Source organism: Lissotriton vulgaris, unplaced genomic scaffold (assembly GCF_964263255.1).
Source record: "Lissotriton vulgaris unplaced genomic scaffold, aLisVul1.2 SCAFFOLD_440, whole genome shotgun sequence".
Lineage (NCBI taxonomy): Eukaryota > Metazoa > Chordata > Amphibia > Caudata > Salamandridae > Lissotriton > Lissotriton vulgaris.
Window position 1 is genome coordinate 465,804 of NW_028245134.1, and position 18,957 is coordinate 484,760.

At 53.8% G+C, this 18,957-nt stretch overlaps 1 protein-coding gene across 1 annotated transcript in view; it reads left to right on the top strand.

Annotated features, from left to right (window-relative positions):
• Positions 1–18,957, top strand: part of LOC147666513 (N-acyl-aromatic-L-amino acid amidohydrolase (carboxylate-forming)-like) — a 72,461-nt gene that overhangs the window by 48,541 nt on the left and 4,963 nt on the right. The window contains exon 6 of the mRNA XM_086949024.1: positions 17,555–17,664. Within this exon, the coding sequence (XP_086805150.1) occupies positions 17,555–17,664 (110 nt within the window). The remainder of the gene's footprint in view (positions 1–17,554; positions 17,665–18,957) is intronic.

Here is an 18,957-nt window from a genome sequence, read left to right on the forward strand (position 1 = left end):
AAAAGCAGGGCAGAGGAGCACAGAGGCAGGACACCAGCAGAAGGGCAGAGGGAGGCAGAGGAGCACAGAGGCAGGACACTAGCTGCAGGGCAGAGGGAGGCAGAGGAGCACAGAGGCAGGACACCAGCAGCGGGGCGGAGGGAGGCAGAGGAGCACAGAGGCAGGACACTAGCAGCAGGGCAGAGGGAGGCAGAGGAGGACAGAGGCAGGACACCACCTGCCGGTCAGAGGAGCACAGAGGCAGGACACCAGCAGCAGGGCAGAGGGAGGCAGAAGAGAACAGAGGCAGGACACCAGCAGCATGGCAGAAAAGCACAGAGGCAACACACCAGCAGCAGGGCAGAGGAGCACAGAGGAAAGACACCAGCAGCAGGGCAGAGGAGCACAGAGGCAAGACACCAGCAGCAGGGCAGAGGAGCACACAGGCAGGACACCAGCAGCAGTGCAGAAAAGCACAGAGGAAACACACTAGCAGCAGGGCAGAGGAGCACAGAAGCAGGACACCAGCAGCAGGGCAGAGGGAGGCAGAGGAGAACAGAGGCAGGACACCAGCAGCAGGGCAGAGGAGCACAGAGGCAGGACACCAGCAGCAGGGCAGAGGGAGGCAGATGAGCACAGAGGCAGGACACCAGCAGCAGGGCAGAGGGAGGCAGAGGAGAACAGAGGCAGGACACCAGCAGCTGCTCTGACACCTTCGGGTAAAGTCTGCGCTATATAAAAATGCATAAATAAATAAATAAATAAAAGCAGGGCAGAGGAGCACAGAGGCAGGACACCAGCAGAAGGGCAGAGGGAGGCAGAGGAGCACAGAGGCAGGACACAAGCAACAGGGCAGAGGGAGGCAGAGGAGCACAGAGGCAGGACACTAGCTGCAGGGCAGAGGGAGGCAGAGGAGCACAGAGGCAGGACACCAGCAGCAGGGCAGAGGAGCACAGAGGCAGGAAACTAGCTGCAGGGCAGAGGGAGGCAGAGGAGCACAGAGGCAGAACACTAGCTGCAGGGCAGAGGGAGGCAGAGGAGCACAGAGGCAAGACATCAGACACCAGCAGCAGGGCAAAGGAGCACAGAGGCAGGACACCAGCTGTAGGGCAGAGGGGGGCAGAGGAGCACAGAGGCAGGACACCAGCTGCAGGGCAGAGGGAGGCAGAGGAGCACAGAGGCAGAACACTAGCTGCAGGGCAGAGGGAGGCAGAGGAGCACAGAGGCAAGACATCAGACACCAGCAGCAGGGCAAAGGAGCACAGAGGCAGGACACCAGCTGTAGGGCAGAGGGGGGCAGAGGAGCACAGAGGCAGGACACCAGCTGCAGGGCAGAGGGAGGCAGAGGAGCACAGAGGCAGGACACCAGCTGCAGGGCAGAGGGAGGCAGAGGAGCACAGAGGCAAGACACCAGCAGCAGGGCAGAGGAGCACAGAGGCAGGAAACTAGCTGCAGGGTAGAGGGAGGCAGAGGAGCACAGAGGCAGGACACCAGCAGCAGGGCAGAGGGAGGCAGAGGAGCACAGAGGCAGAACACTAGCTGCAGGGCAGAGGGAGGCAGAGGAGCACAGAGGCAAGACATCAGACACCAGCAGCAGGGCAAAGGAGCACAGAGGCAGGACACCAGCTGTAGGGCAGAGGGGGGCAGAGGAGCACAGAGGCAGGACACCAGCTGCAGGGCAGAGGGAGGCAGAGGAGCACAGAGGCAGGACACCAGCTGCAGGGCAGAGGGAGGCAGAGGAGCACAGAAGCAGGACACCAGCAGCAGGGCAGAGGGAGGCAGAGGAGAACAGAGGCAGGACACCAGCAGCAGGGCAGAGGAGCACAGAGGCAGGACACCAGCAGCAGGGCAGAGGGAGGCAGATGAGCACAGAGGCAGGACACCAGCAGCAGGGCAGAGGGAGGCAGAGGAGAACAGAGGCAGGACACCAGCATCGGGGCGAAGGGAGGCAGAGGAGCACAGAGGCAGGACACCAGCAGCAGGGCAGAGGGAGGCAGAGGAGCACAGAGGCAGGACACCAGCAGCAGGGCAGAGGAGCACAGAGGCAGGAAACTAGCTGCAGGGTAGAGGGAGGCAGAGGAGCACAGAGGCAGAACACTAGCTGCAGGGCAGAGGGAGGCAGAGGAGCACAGAGGCAAGACATCAGACACCAGCAGCAGGGCAAAGGAGCACAGAGGCAGGACACCAGCTGTAGGGCAGAGGGGGGCAGAGGAGCACAGAGGCAGGACACCAGCTGCAGGGCAGAGGGAGGCAGAGGAGCACAGAGGCAGGACACCAGCTGCAGGGCAGAGGGAGGCAGAGGAGCACAGAGGCAGGACACCAGTAGCAGGGCAGAGGGAGGCAGAGGGAGGCAGAGGAGCACAGAGGCAGGACACTAGCAGCAGGGCAGAGGGAGGCAGAGGAGGACAGAGGCAGGACACCACCTGCCGGTCAGAGGAGCACAGAGGCAGGACAGCAGCAGCAGGGCAGAGGAGCACAGAGGCAGGACACCAGCAGCAGGGCAGAGGGAGGCAGAGGAGCACAGAGGCAGGACACCAGATGCAAGGCAGAGGGAGGCATAGGAGCACAGAGGCAGAACACTAGCTGCAGGGCAGAGGGAGGCAGAGGAGCACAGAGACAGGACACCTGCAGCAGGGCAGAGGGAGGCATAGGAGCACAGAGGCAGGACACCAGCAGCATGGCTGAGGGAGGCAGAGGAGCACAGAGGCAAGACACCAGCAGCAGGCAGAGGAGCATTGAGGCAGGACACCAGCAGCAGGGCAGAGGGAGGCAGAGGAGCACAGAGGCAGGACACTAGTTGCAGGGCAGAGGAGCACAGAGGCAAGACACCAGCAGCAGGGCGGAGGGAGGCAGAGGAGCACAGAGGCAGGACACCAGCAGCAGGGCAGAGGGAGGCAGAGGAGCACAGAGGCAGGTTACCAGCAGCAGGGTAGAGGGAGGCAGAGGAAGGACACCAGCAGCAGGGCAGAGGGAGGCAGAGGAGCACAGAGGCAGGACACTAGCTGCAGGGCAGAGGAGCACAGAGGCAGGACACTAGCTGCAGGGCAAAGAGCGACAGAGGAGCACAGAGGCAGGACACCAGCAGCAGGGCAGAGGAGCACAGAGGCAGGACACCAGCAGCAGGGCAGAGGAGCACAGAGGCAGGACACCAGCAGAAGGGCAGAGGGAGGCAGAGGAGCACAGAGGCAGGACACCAGCAGCAGGGCAGAGGAGCACAGAGGCAGGACACCAGCTGCAGGGCAGACGGAGGCAGAGGAGCACAGAGGCAGGACACCAGCAGCAGGGCAGAGGAGCACAGAGGCAAGACACCAGCAGCAGGGCAGAGGAGCACAGAGGCAGGACACCAGCAGCAGGGCAGAGGAGCACAGAGGAAACACACCAGCAGCAGGGCAGAGGAGCACAGAGGCAGGACACCAGCAGCAGGGCAGAGGGAGGCAGAGGAGCACAGAGGCAAGACACGAGCAGCTGCTCTGACACCTTCGGGTAAAGTCCGCGCTATATAAAAATGCATAAATAAATAAATGAATAAATAAAAGCAGGGCTGAAGAGCACAGAGGCAGGACACCAGCAGCAGGGCAGAGGGGGGCAGAGGAGCACAGAGGCAGGACACCAGCAGCAGGGCAGAGGAGCACAAAGGCAGGACACAAGCAACAGGGCAGAGGGAGGAAGAGGAGCACAGAGGCAGGACACCAGCAGCAGGGCAGAGGAGTACAGAGGCAGGACACCAACAGCAGGGCAGAGGGAGGCAGAGGAGCACAGAGGCAAGACACCAGCAGCAGGGCAGAGGAGCACAGAGGCAGGACGCCAGCAGCAGGGCAGAGGAGCACAGAGGCAGAACACTAGCAGCAGGGCAGAGGGAGGCAGAGGAGCACACAGGCAGGACACCAGCAGCAGGGCATAGGGAGGCAGAGGAGCACAGAGGCAGGACACCAGCAGCAGGGCGGAGGGAGGCAGAGGAGCACAGAGGCAGGACACTAGCTGCAGGGCAGAGGGAGGCATAGGAGCACAGAGGCAGGACACCAGAAGCAGGGCGGAGGGAGGCAGAGGAGCACAGAGGCAGGACACCAGCAGCGGGGCGGAGGGAGGCAGAGGAGCACAGAGGCAGGACACCAGCATCGGGGCGAAGGGAGGCAGAGGAGCACAGAGGCAGGACACCAGCAGTAGGGCAGAGGGAGGCAGAGGAGCACAGAGGCAGGACACCAGATGCAAGGCAGAGGGAGGCAGAGGAGCACAGAGACAGGACACCAGATGCAAGGCAGAGGGAGGCAGAGGAGCACAGAGACAGGACACCTGCAGCAGGGCTGAGGGCGGCATAGGAGCACAGAGGCAGGACACCTGCAGCAGGGCTGAGGGAGGCAGAGGAGCACAGAGGCAAGACACTAGCTGCAGGGCAGAGGGAGGCAGAGGAGCACAGAGGCAGGACACCAGCAGCAGGGCAGAGGGAGGCAGAGGAGCACAGAGGCAGGACACCAGCAGCAGGGCAGAGGGAGGCAGAAGAGCACAGAGGCAAGACACCAGCAGCAGGGCAGAGGAGCACAGAGGCAGGACACTAGCTGCAGGGCAGAGGGAGGCAGAGGAGCACAGCAGCAGGGCAGAGGAGCACATAGGCAGGACACCAGCAGCAGGGCAGAGGGAGGCACAGGAGCACAGAGGCAGGTTATCAGCAGCAGGGTAGAGGGAGGCAGAGGATCACAGAGGCAGGACACCAGCAGCAGGGCAGAGGGAGGCAGAGGAGCACAGAGGCAGGACACTAGCTGCAGGGAAGAGGAGCACAGAGGCAGGACACTATCTGCAGGGCAAAGAGCGGCAGAGGAGCACAGAGGCAGGACACCAGCAGCAGGGCAGAGGAGCACAGAGGCAGGACACCAGCAGCAGGGCAGAGGGGGGCAGAGGCAGGACACCAGCAGAAGGGCAGAGGGAGGCAGAGGAGCACAGAGGCAGGACACCAGCTGCAGGGCAGAGGGAGGCAGAGGAGCACAGAGGCAGGACACCGCAGGACACCAGCTGCAGGGCAGAGGGAGGCAGAGGAGCACAGAGGCAGGACACCAGCAGCAGGGCAGAGGGAGGCAGAGGAGCACAGAGGCAGGAAACCAGCAGCAGGGCAGAGGGAAGCAGAGGAGCACAGAGGCAGGACACCAGAATCAGAGCAGAGGAGCACAGAGGCAGGACAGCAGCAGCAGGGCAGAGGGAGGCAGAGGAGCACAGAGGCAAGACACCAGCAGCAGGGCAGAGGGAGGCAGAGGAGCACAGAGACAGGACACCTGCAGCAGGGCTGAGGGCGGCATAGGAGCACAGAGGCAGGACACCAGCAGCATGGCTGAGGGAGGCAGAGGAGCACAGAAGCAAGACACTAGCTGCAGGGCAGAGGGAGGCAGAGGAGCACAGAGGCAGGACACCAGTAGCAGGGCAGAGGGAGGCAGAGGAGCACAGAGGCAGGACACCAGAATCAGAGCAGAGGAGCACAGAGGCAGGACAGCAGCAGCAGGGCAGAGGGAGGCAGAGGAGCACAGAGGCAAGACACCAGCAGCAGGGCAGAGGGAGGCAGAGGAGCACAGAGACAGGACACCTGCAGCAGGGCTGAGGGCGGCAGAGGAGCACAGAAGCAAGACACTAGCTGCAGGGCAGAGGGAGGCAGAGGAGCACAGAGGCAGGACACCAGCAGCAGGGCAGAGGGAGGCAGAGGAGCACAGAGGCAGGAAACCAGCAGCAGGGCAGAGGGAGGCAGAGGAGCACAGAGGCAGGACACTAGCTGCAGGGCAGAGGGAGGCAGAGGAGAACAGAGGCAGGACACAAGCAACAGGGCAGAGGGAGGCAGAGGAGCACAGAGGCAAGACACCAGCAGCAGGGCAGAGGAGCACAGAGGCAGGACACAAGCAACAGGGCAGAGGGAGGCATAGGAGCACAGAGGCAGGACACAAGCAACAGGGCAGAGGGAGGCAGAGGAGCACAGAGGCAGGACACAAGCAACAGGGCAGAGGGAGGCAGAGGAGCACAGAGGCAGGACACCAGCAGCAGGGCAGAGGAGCACAGAGGCAGGACACCAGCAGCAGGGCAGAGGGAGGCAGAGGAGCACAGAGGCAGGACACTAGCAGCAGGGCAGAGGGAGGCAGAGGAGGACAGAGGCAGGACACCACCTGCCGGTCAGAGGAGCACAGAGGCAGGACAGCAGCAGCAGGGCAGAGGAGCACAGAGGCAGGACAGCAGCAGCAGGGCAGAGGAGGACAGAGGCAGGACACCACCTGCCGGTCAGAGGAGCACAGAGGCAGGACACCAGCAGCAGGGCAGAGGGAGGCAGAGGAGCACAGAGGCAGGACACCAGCAGCAGGGCAGAGGAGCACAGAGGCAGGACACCAGTAGCAGGGCAGAGGGAGGCAGAGGAGCACAGAGGCAGGACACCAGCAGCAGGGCAGAGGAGCACAGAGGCAGGACACCAGCAGCAGGGCAGAGGGAGGCAGAGGAGCACAGAGGCAGGACACCAGCAGCAGGGCAGAGGAGCACAGAGGCAGGACACTAGCTGCAGGGCAGAGGGAGGCAGAGGAGCACAGCAGCAGGGCAGAGGAGCACAGAGGCAGGACACCAGCAGCAGGGCAGAGGGAGAGGAGCACAGAGGCAGGACACCAGCAGCAGGGCAGAGGGAGGCAGAGGAGCACAGAGGCAGGACACTAGCTGCAGGGCAGAGGAGCACAGAGGCAGGACACTAGCTGCAGGGCAAAGAGCGGCAGAGGAGCACAGAGGCAGGACACCAGTAGCAGGGCAGAGGAGCACAGAGGCAGGACACCAGCAGCAGGGCAGAGGAGCACAGAGGCAGGACACCAGCAGAAGGGCAGAGGGAGGCAGAGGAGCACAGAGGCAGGAAACCAGCAGCGGGGCGGAGGAGCACAGAGGCAAGACACCAGCTGCAGGGCAGAGGGAGGCAGAGGAGCACAGAGGCAGGACACCAGAATCAGAGCAGAGGAGCACAGAGGCAGGACAGCAGCAGCAGGGCAGAGGGAGGCAGAGGAACACAGAGGCAGGACACCAGCAGCGGGGCGGAGGAGCACAGAGGCAAGACACCAGCTGCAGGGCAGAGGGAGGCAGAGGAGCACAGAGGCAGGACACCAGAATCAGAGCAGAGGAGCACAGACGCAGGACACCAGCAGCGGGGCGGAGGAGCACAGAGGCAAGACACCAGCTGCAGGGCAGAGGGAGGCAGAGGAGCACAGAGGCAGGACAACAGCAGCAGGGCAGAGGGAGGCAGAGGATCACAGAGGCAGGACACCATCTGCAGGATAGAGGGAGGCAGAGGAGCACAGAAGTAGGACACCAGCAGCAGGGCAGAGGGAGGCAGAGGAGCACAGAGGCAGGACACTAGCAGCAGGGCAGAGGGAGGCAGAGGAGCACAGAGGCAGGACACCAGCAGCAGGGCAGAGGGAGGCAGAGAAGCACAGAGGCAGGACACCCGCTGCAGGGTAGAGGGAGGCAGAGGAGCACAGAAGTAGGACACCAGCAGCAGGGCAGAGGGAGGCAGAGGAGCACAGAGGCAGGACACTAGCAGCAGGGCAGAGGGAGGCAGAGGAGCACAGAGGCAGGACACCAGCAGCAGGGCAGAGGAGCACAGAGGCAAGACACCAGCTGCAGGGCAGAGGGAGGCAGAGGAGCACAGAGGCAAGACACCAGCAGCAGGGCAGAGGGAGGCAGAGGAGCACAGAGGCAGGACACCAGCAGCAGGGCAGAGGAGCACAGAGGCAGGACACCAGCAGCAGGGCAGAGGAGCACAGAGGCAGGACACCAGCAGCAGGGCAGAGGGAGGCAGAGGAGCACAAAGGCAGGACACTAGCTACAGGGCAGAGGGAGGCAGAGGAGCACGGAGGCAGGACACCAGCAGCAGGGCAGAGGGAGGCAGAGGAGCACAGAGGCAAGACACCAGCAGCAGGGCAAAGGAGCACAGCGGCAGGACACCAGCTGCAGGGCAGAGGGGGGCAGAGGAGTACAGAGGCAGGTTACCAGCAGCAGGGTAGAGGGAGGCAGAGGATCACAGAGGCAGGACACCAGCAGCAGGGCAGAGGGAGGCAGAGGAGCACAGAGGCAGAACACTAGCTGCAGGGCAGAGGAGCACAGAGGCAGGACACCAGCAGCAGGGCAGAGGAGCACAGAGGCAGGACACCAGAATCAGAGCAGAGGAGCACAGAGGCAGGACAGCAGCAGCAGGGCAGAGGGAGGCAGAGGAACACAGAGGCAAGACACCAGCAGCAGGATAGAGGGAGGCAGAGGAGCACAGAGGCAGGATACCAGCAGCAGGGCAGAGGGAGGCAGAGAAGCACAGAGGCAGGACACCAGCAGCAGGGCAGAGGAGCACAGAGGCAAGACACAAGCTGCAGGGCAGAGGAGCACAGAGGCAGGACAGAGGGAGGCAGAGGATCACAGAGGCAGGACACCCGCTGCAGGGTAGAGGGAGGTAGAGGAGCACAGAGGCAGGACACCAGCAGCAGGGCAGAGGGAGGCAGAGGAGCACAGAGGCAGGACACTAGCAGTAGGGCAGAGGGAGGCAGAGGAGCACAGAGGCAGGACACCAGCAGCGGGGCGGAGGAGCGCAGGACACCAGCAGCAGGGCAGACGGAGGCAGAGGAGCACAAAGGCAGGACACTAGCAGTAGGGCAGAGGGAGGCAGAGGAGCACAGAGGCAGGACACTAGCAGTAGGGCAGAGGGAGGCAGAGGAGCACAGAGGCAGGACACCAGCAGCAGGGCAGAGGGAGGCAGAAGAGCACAGAGGCAAGACACCAGCAGCAGGGCAAAGGAGCACAGCGGCAGGACACCAGCTGCAGGGCAGAGGGGGGCAGAGGAGCACAGAGGCAGGACACTAGCTGCAGGGTAGAGGGAGGCAGAGGAGCACAGAGGCAGGATACCAGCAGCAGGGCAGAGGAGCACAGAGGCAGGACACCAGCAGCGGGGCGGAGGGAGGCAGAGGAGCACAGAGGCAGAACACTAGCTGCAGGGCAGAGGGAGGCAGAGGAGCACAGAGGCAGGAAACCAGCAGCAGGGCAGAGGGAGGCAGAGGAGCACAGAGGCAAGACATCAGACACCAGCAGCAGGGCAAAGGAGCACAGAGGCAGGACACCAGCTGCAGGGCAGAGGGAGGCAGAGGAGCACAGAGGCAGGACACCAGCAGCAGGGCAGAGGGAGGCAGAAGAGCACAGAGGCAAGACACCAGCAGCAGGGCAGAGGAGCACAGAGGCAGGACACCAGTAGCAGGGCAGACGGAGGCCAGGGGTGTGGAAATTTGTCAAAAATCTACTTGGCCAATGGACAACATTTTACAGAAATCTACTTGTCCTGGGAAGATATCTGCTTGCCACACCTATTCCATAAATCACTAAGGTGGGTCTGCACGGCGAGAACCTGCACTGTAATCAGTGCAGCATACAGTGCAACATTATTTCAAGCACAAGTCCAATTATGCAGTGCATGGTCATGCATCCTTAAATGCAACTGTTGTACTGGCAGGTTGTACAGTATGTGGGTGGATGTGTCAGTGTGCACTGCAGCCAATTATCAACCAGTATGAATGTGACAAAATTTCAATTGTAGAGAAGGAGTACCCAAAGACAGTCTATGCCAAGTATACTTCAATTAATATAGTCAATTACTAGTCTGCACTCTGTGTCGGAATATGAACCTGTAGGACAGAAGGGTGTTCTTCATCCTCGGCCCAAGTCATAGCTCTCCAGCTTAAAAAATACTCACATGTGAACATGATCTGATGAACGTTTGTGCGGATGGGAATAACTGCACTTTTTGGTGGAGCTTATGAACTTTTCATGGGACAGCCAAAATTGCGTGGTAGATGTGCTGTGGTTCACTGAGGCAGTATCCACAAGTACAAATACACAAGGGGCAGTGCGGGGCAGTACTGGGCAGTTAAATCAATCCCTCCTTTTACATTCCTGGGCAGGTGAGGGGTGATTATACTATTGTGCACTCACTGGTAAATCTCCACATTCTTCACCCACACAAGGAGCATTTGCAGCACATGCACTAGCTACAGGGTTCTCTTGTGCACAGTAGTGGTATAGTAATGGCAGCAGAAGAGTAAGCTCCACAAACATGAGTAGGTGCAGCTCCGCAATAGATGTGCAAGTTTGTCTCTCTTACATTTGTGAAGTAGTCACTTTTTTCTTTAAAATCCGAGTTCTCTGCCACTTGTCTCTCTCCTTCCAATGTCCCCAGCCCCCCACTGCCCACCCAGATGTGCCCGTTATCTTCTTGGAAAATCCTATAATTCTGTTGCCCGATGCAGACATACGAGTATTGGTAAGCCTGGTGCAATCAGTGTGTTTTTTTCAGAAGCTGAGCATTCTGAGGGTCTAAGGGATGATGCTTGGATATTTCGAAATGGGCACATGCATAAAGAAGGCGCAAAGGCAGGCACACAGGAAAAACACTCCTTGTCAAATCACGTAGGGAAAGAAAAACAAGCCTTTATGTCTACGTAGGACGAATACTCGCACAGGTGGCAGTGTCACTTTTCCTTGGATCTGGTATGGGCTCATTTTTACTGCTGACATAACTGTGCAACAAAAATGCAACAATACAGCGGTTGCATGAAATTAAGGTGGGAATATTGTATAATGTCATGCAGTTGTCAATAAAACGTGATTGTGAGACCTACAAATGTAAATTCAGATTTTTCTGCTTTATATTGAACTCGGTTCTGCAATTTTTGCCATTTTACATCGTTGCAAATGACAGATGGTCCCCCACAGATGGCAGGTCCTGTGTATGTGCGTGATTTATAACAGAATCACTCTAAAATGAGATACTACAGCTAAGACGTTTTCCTCGTAATTTGCCACATAATCATGCTGCCTAAACTGCATATTTTAACAAAATTGTTGATTCTAGCTCAAACAGATCAAAAGTTTCTAAAAAGAGGGTAACCCATCCTGCCACACAGTACAAAGCCCAGCACAAGTAGTGACTGGTCACATTTACATTGCTATGGATGTATTTGGGTGTTAATCTGAAAGTAATAAGGCAAGACATTTATACTGACAGGGTTAACATATACAGATGTAAAAAAAAAAAAATACAATAAACAAAAATTTGCTGCCTTCTGCTATATAATTCTAATTTTTTGTGGCCACATAATTTAGTCAACCCTGCACATAATTCAGACCTTCTCTGCTGCTTCGTTACAGCGGCTCTGTTTATTTAGCACAAACTGCCAGAGCACTTTGCATGGTGGGGGTGGTTTACAGTAGGTACAGCAGATGGGAAATGCAACCAATAGGAGGTACAGGCTAACAGGAAGGAGCCCAAAATCTGAAGAATAACCGGTTTCTTGCCAGATTAAGCCTGTAAAATTGATAACGACATGAGGCTTTTACTCTGCTGCAGTGGCAAGGTTGGAAAATAAGGTGGAGGCACTGATTAAGCAAGAAGCAGTGGAGGGAAGGTCAAGGTAATGGAATAAGGAAAAGGAAAGAAAGACTGTGGGGCAGGGTATTAGGAACAGAGACCCCCCAAGCAAAAATGTGACGTTACGATGTTTGAGACACCGAGAGTGGCCCACGTTTCAGTGAGCTGTGTGAAATACGCTGCACACATAAAATTGCCTGGAACGCAAAGATACTTTCTGCCCGCTTCATTATGTGGCCTTTCTTTTAGTCAAATTTAGCTTTATTGTTTAACCTCGGGAAAAAGATGCAGTTTACAAAATGTTTCTATTAACAGCGCACGCTTAATCTTGCAAGGATGCCTTATCGTTAAGACTGGCAGGTGTTAAAGTATAATTCTTAACTCCGTGCCCCCGAATGCAACCTCATCCATAAAAGCAGACTGACAAAGTAAAGGTCAATGTCTCTGAAATAGTTAGACTCCATTTGTGGTGTTTTCACCCATTATTAACGCTTCACTGGTTGCATTGTAATAGACGCCTAACTGATCAGCCGATAGCAGTGGAGAAGTTCCCGCCTTACTGTAAATTATCATACCGCACATTTGACCCTGCCCCCACGCCCACTGATCTCAGTCCATTCCATGCAGTATAACAGTTAACATACATTTCTGCAAAACCCATTATTAGAGTGACTCGCCTGCTGGTGAAGCATTCACTGTGTCAGAAACGGCGACTTTCTGATCCCGATTCCAGAAAGTGCCACGCAGCGCACCAAAAATTAGTGGACTGCCCTGGACGGATCAAAATGGATAGGACGATGGAGCCCTGCAGCAATCGGTGACAGAGAGACCACAAGGCCAACCGGCCCGCCCGCAGCACTGAGACCCAGACAGACGCAAAAGTGTTTCGTGTCTCGGCGCCGCCCTTTCAAGTTCAGCAGCTCAGTTCCAAGAGCAGGTGGGCTGCACCAGTGTGGAACTCATGCTAGAACACTGACATCCAGCGTAAGACTCCCCCAGCAAATCACTGACTAGATAGAGCCCAGTCATGGGCTACCAGGAAGTCAAAGGCTTTCTGACAGTATTTCAATTGCCTGTGAGCCCGAGAGCGCCCACAGCTCATTTCTTCTTTGTGATTTATTGCCTACTTGTCCGTCGGACAAAATAGACAATAAATCTTCTTGCCCTTCATAAAATTCTAGTTGGTTCGGGCGTCGGGCGATATGATTGCCCCACCCCTGGAGGCAGAGGAGCACAGAGGCAGGACACCAGCAGCAGGGCAGAGGGAGGCAGAAGAGCACAGAGGCAGGACACCAGCAGCAGGGCAGAGGAGCACAGAGGCAGGAAACCAGCAGCAGGGCAGAGGGAGGCAGAGGAGCACAGAGGCAGGACACTAGCTGCAGGGCAGAGGGAGGCAGAGGAGCACAAAGGCAGGACACCAGCAGCAGAGGAGCACAGAGGCAGGAAACTAGCTGCAGGGTAGAGGGAGGCAGAGGAGCACAGAGGCAGGACACCAGCAGCAGGGCAGAGGGAGGCAGAGGAGCACAGAGGCAGGGCACCAGCAGCAGGGCTGAGGGAGGCAGAGGAGCACAGAGGCAGGACACCAGCAGCAGGGCAGAGGGAGGCAGAGGAGCACAGAGGCAGGGCACCAGCAGCAGGGCAGAGGGAGGCAGAGGAGCACAGAGGCAGAACACTAGCTGCAGGGCAGAGGGAGGCAGAGGAGCACAGAGGCAAGACATCAGACACCAGCAGCAGGGCAAAGGAGCACAGAGGCAGGACACCAGCTGTAGGGCAGAGGGGGGCAGAGGGGGGCAGAGGAGCACAGAGGCAGGACACCAGCTGCAGGGCAGAGGGAGGCAGAGGAGCACAGAGGCAGGACACCAGCTGCAGGGCAGAGGGAGGCAGAGGAGCACAGAGGCAGGACACCAGCAGCAGGGCAGAGGAAGGCAGAAGAGCACAGAGGCAAGACACCAGCAGCAGGGCAGAGGAGCACAGAGGCAGGACACCAGTAGCAGGTCAGAGGGAGGCAGAGGAGCACAGAGGCAGGACACCAGCAGCAGGGCAGAGGGAGGCAGAAGAGCACAGAGGCAGGACACCAGCAGCAGGGCAGAGGAGCACAGAGGCAGGAAACCAGCAGCAGGGCAGAGGGAGGCAGAGGAGCACAGAGGCAGGACACTAGCTGCAGGGCAGAGGGAGGCAGAGGAGCACAAAGGCAGGACACCAGCAGCAGAGCAGAGGAGCACAGAGGCAGGAAACTAGCTGCAGGGTAGAGGGAGGCAGAGGAGCACAGAGGCAGGACACCAGCAGCAGGGCAGAGGGAAGCAGAGGATCACAGAAGCAGGACACCAGCAGCAGGGCAGAGGGAGGCAGAGGAGCACAGAGGCAGAACACTAGCTGCTGGGTAGAGGGAGGCAGAGGAGCACAGAGGCAGGACACCAGCAGCAGGGCAGAGGAGCACAGAGGCAGGACACCAGCAGCAGGGCAGAGGAGCACAGAGGCAGGACACCAGCAGCAGGGCAGATGGTGGACAGGGACGTGACACGGGAGGCTATCCTTAGGAGGCAGAGAGGGTGCACTGAGGCAGGAGGCCCTCGTTTCTACCCCTCCCCAACCCTTCTCAATCCAAGTAACTGACTAACATATCCACCACTAAAATTACTTTCATGTTTCACCATACTAATTCAACACGAATCCTGATGGGTTCGAGAGTAGCGTGCTACTTTCGCTTCCAAACCCCATTAGGGTAGCAAGCGCTATATAAATACAAACCTCTTTCCCTTCACTATCCCGCAACCTACCCTTCTCTACCCAAATAACTGAATAACATATCCTCTACTCAAATTACTTAATATTTTACTACACTAATTTTCTACAATAATCCTTTATGAGTTCATGAGTGGCGTGCTACTCGCCAGAAAAGCGGAACATCCATCAGGGGTAATAAGTGCTATATGAATGCAAACCTTTCTTCCACTTTCATCACTCCACTATCCTTCTCTCTCCAAATAACTGTGACACCTTCGGTTAAAGTCCGCGCTATATAAAAACGCATAAAATAAAAAATAAAATAATATCCACCACTGAAATAACTTTCATATTTCACCTTATTAATTCATTACTAATCCTTTATGGGCTTCCTGAATAGCATGTTTCAACCCTCCATCAAGGGTAACAAGCGAAAAAATCTCACAAGGGAAAAATCTTAGCAATCCACCCAAAAAAAGTCAGTTAAATTTACATTATGGTTTTAAAACAAACCCCAGAAATCGGTTTCCACCGCATTTCACCCCTCTTCCTCATTTTAAAGTACTTTCCAGGCTATTCAAAGGGGGGGTTTATTAATGGTTCAAATCTATTCTAAAATGATCCCCGGAGCACCTGGCACCACTTTGGACAGAGGCTGTGTTTTACTCATGTCCTGGTCCAACCTTTATAAGCACATCACTGATGCAGTTTAATGGTACAGGCGGAAGGCGGTGCTGTATCACGAATAGCCAATGGTGTGCTTCCTGATGGCGGGAGGAAGCAAACAACTCCATATTAGGGCATTGAAGGAGTAAACATCGATTGATCAACCTTTGTCCCGGAAAAAAAGGTTCTAGTAGAGGATAACCGTAAGAATGCAGATCCTTTACATTCGTACAATGATTGCGCCACTCTTTCTATTCCTCTTGCTTTTCTCTCCTTGCACCTTTCCATTTTTCTCATCGATCTCTGTTGGTGATTTCACTTTAGTTTTCCCTCACCTCTCTATTTCTCTTCTCTGACAAAATCTCCATCTAAATATATTTCTCAATTCTTTTTCACTTGCCCACCTCTTTTTTTTCTGTTTAATGGCTCCTTGTAAGAAATTTGATTAATAATTAGGGTGCATGACCCCCCCCCCCCCCCCTCCCCAAGGAACAATCACAATTTTTATCACAGTAAACCCTGAACGTTACAACATTAACCTGGGCTCAACGCCCTGGTATCTAGAGCACAGAGTAAAGGCTTAACTTAAGGCAATGTGTCAAGGATTGATGCAGTGCCAAAACAAAGTCAATACCTCAAAACAATAAAAATCCCAAACGAAATTAGTAAAATAGAGTTCTATGTTATAAATACAACATAAACATTATAAAAGTCCAATATGACGAAAAGGACATATGATTTAAAAAAAAGTTTTAAGTAGAATTAGCACCAAAAGCACAAAGGGTCATTGGTGGTTACTAGCTGCAGTAGATCAGGACCTAGGACTGGTCAGTTGCAAGAAAGGTCTCTAGTGACTTTTATTCCTGTAGCAGAAGCTCAGCCCCATGACCCTTGGAATTAACGTCTTTGTCCTTGGTGCAAAAGATAGCAAGTCCGGTCCTTTATGGCTCCTCTCAGGTCACAGACACCAGGTCCAGTCCTCTTCTGTTCTTCCCCAGGTCCATGAGTGTTCTGAAGTGGGTGCCTGCAGGTGCCACATTTATGCCTGGCATGGGCTGGTGGGCGGGAATGACTCCTGGACACACCCTAACCTATGGGGTGAAGGTTCCATCTGCTACTGCTACCCACTAAGCGCATTCTCAGATTTGCAAAGGGGACTGACACAAGCCAATGAAAAATATGGGCGGAGCTTCCAGTCCATACTCAAATACTGCATGCCTCGCAGAGCAGCGCATGCACCACCCAGGCTAGACCTAAAAATGACCATCTTTGGATTTGACTAGGGGTGAGCAAAATGTTTCATTCCGGATGCGGAATCTGGCGACTTCGCATTACTCCTGTAACGTGGAGTTCTGCCAAATTCCAGCAATCACTGCTAGGTGATTTTTTTTCCCGCAAGGCTCCACAAATGTGAGCAAGATCTGGCATCCTCTAACACCATTTTCAAATGCGGGTAGTCATGGGCAGAGGGCTGCTTCTCGAGTAGATGTGGAGCTGGTCGGGTAGATTTTCTCAAATCAACTCGCATGGGCACGTGCTCTTGCCCACCGCATGGTGTCATACCAACTGATTTTTCAGCGCAGCTTTCAGTATTGGCACTAAATTGCAGCACGACGTGCAAATTTCTTCCCACTGGCGGAATTCCAGAGAATCTCGAGAAGTTTTTAATTTACTCTGTTATGTTCCACAGAGTGAAACTCCGCGAGTTCCACCCACCTCTGGATTTGACATTGCAATGTCAAAAAGGATTCTCATAGGTCCCAACCTGCATATTCTGTGAGGTTCAGGACTCATCTACGCCAATTCAGGTCGACCTGTCAATCACTGTGATGTATTGTGTAGCACCTGGGAGGAATTTAACACCTCATTCACACCTATTCAAATACCCAGCACTGGTTAAGAGAAGTTGGAGAGGAAAGGCAAATTAGCCTTCTGGAATTTAAGGCAATACTTTGTTAATAATAATAACAACTCTCAAAACTAACAGTTTCATTATTTTTCTAGATAATCCCAGTTCTGAGACACATTATTAGGATTTTAATTTATATTCCTTCTTTTCTACATAGAACATCTAGACATGCCACTGTGGAAAATATCTTCCAGGTGCTAGTTTCTTTACGGACATGTTCACATTAAGTTTCTACATTTCCTACTTTTAAATACCATGTATCATGCTTGTTGGCTATCAGTGTTTATTTTGACAGGTTGAATTGCAGTCTTTATACCACCACAGTTATGCTACACAGGGTTTGGTCTGAAGCCATGTTCGCATTGCAGCTGTGATAGATGGTACAATAGGTTAAGCAGTTCACCGGTGGCATTTAACTTGCAGGCTCCAGATACATTAACTAGGGACTTATAGGCAAGTTAAATATGCCAATTAACAATGTGCATTTTCAACCATGTTTAGAGGGGGAGCACAGGCATGTTACTCGTAGCTAGCAGGGGTAAAATGCACAGAGTTCTAAAGTAGGCAGAAATGCAAAACTATAGGGTTCAGCAAAAAATGAAAAATCTGTGGTGACCACATAGAAAAAGGATTTCCTATAGTCTTCCATTGTTTTTCTTCAATCATTCTGCTTTCACATTTAACGCCTCCCCTGCTTTTCTCCCATCTCCATTTCTTGTTCTCTTTATATACTTCTAACTCGCCTAGTTTTTGCTTCCCTTTTGCATCTCTTTACCTATCGTGCAGTCTTTACCACTCCCACTCTCATGCATGGTCTTCATCATCCCCAACCTTTCCATCTCTCATTTAATAAGTCTCTCTTGCGCTGATCCTTTTTCCAGGCACATCCTTCCCAGCCGTTGACATGGAAGCGTACACGCTCATCAGCCGTGAGGACTACCCTCGAAATGCAGAGGGGGAGATGTCAGCATTCATCCACCCCAAGCTGCAGGTGAGTCCGAACTGTTTCAACCTATATTGTTGCTCAGTGTAGAGTATGGGCACCTAGGTGCAGTTACCAGCAAATAATTGTTTGAGGCCTATTAGTCCAATTGGTTCACAGATGAAGGGAGACAAGACTGTGCTCCTAGAATGCATCTGTGCTATAATATGCCACCTATGATGTCATTGTGACAGTGGTAAAACTACACACGTCTGTGGCCACTTTCTGATGAGACGGAGATGAGCCACATGCCTTTTATTGCAAGTGGGGTGGGTGAGCTAAGTGGACATGAAAGTATAACCCATTCTTTTTCACTTACCACAGAATGGCTAATCCAAGTGTTTATGAATGGTTGTGCTGGTGTTTAAAGTGGATCACTGACATAATATAGAATGCCAAAATATCGACCTACAAAAATATCGAGGTAAAAATATAGAATGCCAAAATATCGACCTCCTATCTCCAAACAGGTAAGTACAAAAATATCGAATCAAAAATATTGATGTAAAAAAATATAGTTAGTCAAAATATCGCACTTTTTTAAAATGCTTTAAATTAATGAAATAATAAATATAATTAACTTAAACATACTTAAAATACTTAAATAACCTTAAAATTAATAAATAATTCATGTAAGTAAAAAGAAAAACATACAAATTGATTTGCGTTGGATAGCTCAGGGGTAAAAATTACTATTCCCACTCCAGTGCAACAGTAGGGAAAGCGTTGGATAGCGTAGGGGTAAAGATTACTATTGCCACTCCAGAGAGTGCAACAGTAGGGAAAGCGTTGGATAGCGCAGGGGTAAAAACTACTATTCCCACTCCAGAGAGTACAACAGTAGGGAAAGCGTTGGATAGCGTAGGGGTAAAAATTACTATTCCCACTCCAGTGAGAGCAACAGTAGGGAAAGCATTGGATAGCAGGAGGGTAAAAATTACTATTCCCACTCCAGTGAGTGCAACAGTAGGGAAAGTAAATACTTCATATATAAATAAAAATAAAATAAATAATACCAATTACAAATTAATTAAAATACTTAACACTTTTATATAATATATCAATTAATCAATTAAAAATACAAATAAAAAATAATAAAAAAAATTACCTACTAATACAAATTATTTTCCAATTAACAATAAATTAATTAACAATTAGAAAATAATAAAAAATTAGATAAAATAAAAAAGAGTTTTAAAATAGAATTACTTACAATTAAATTACTCCCCACCCTATTCCCCTATAAACCCACAACCCACTACAGAAACTAAATTAATAGAATTAACATAATTATCAATTAAT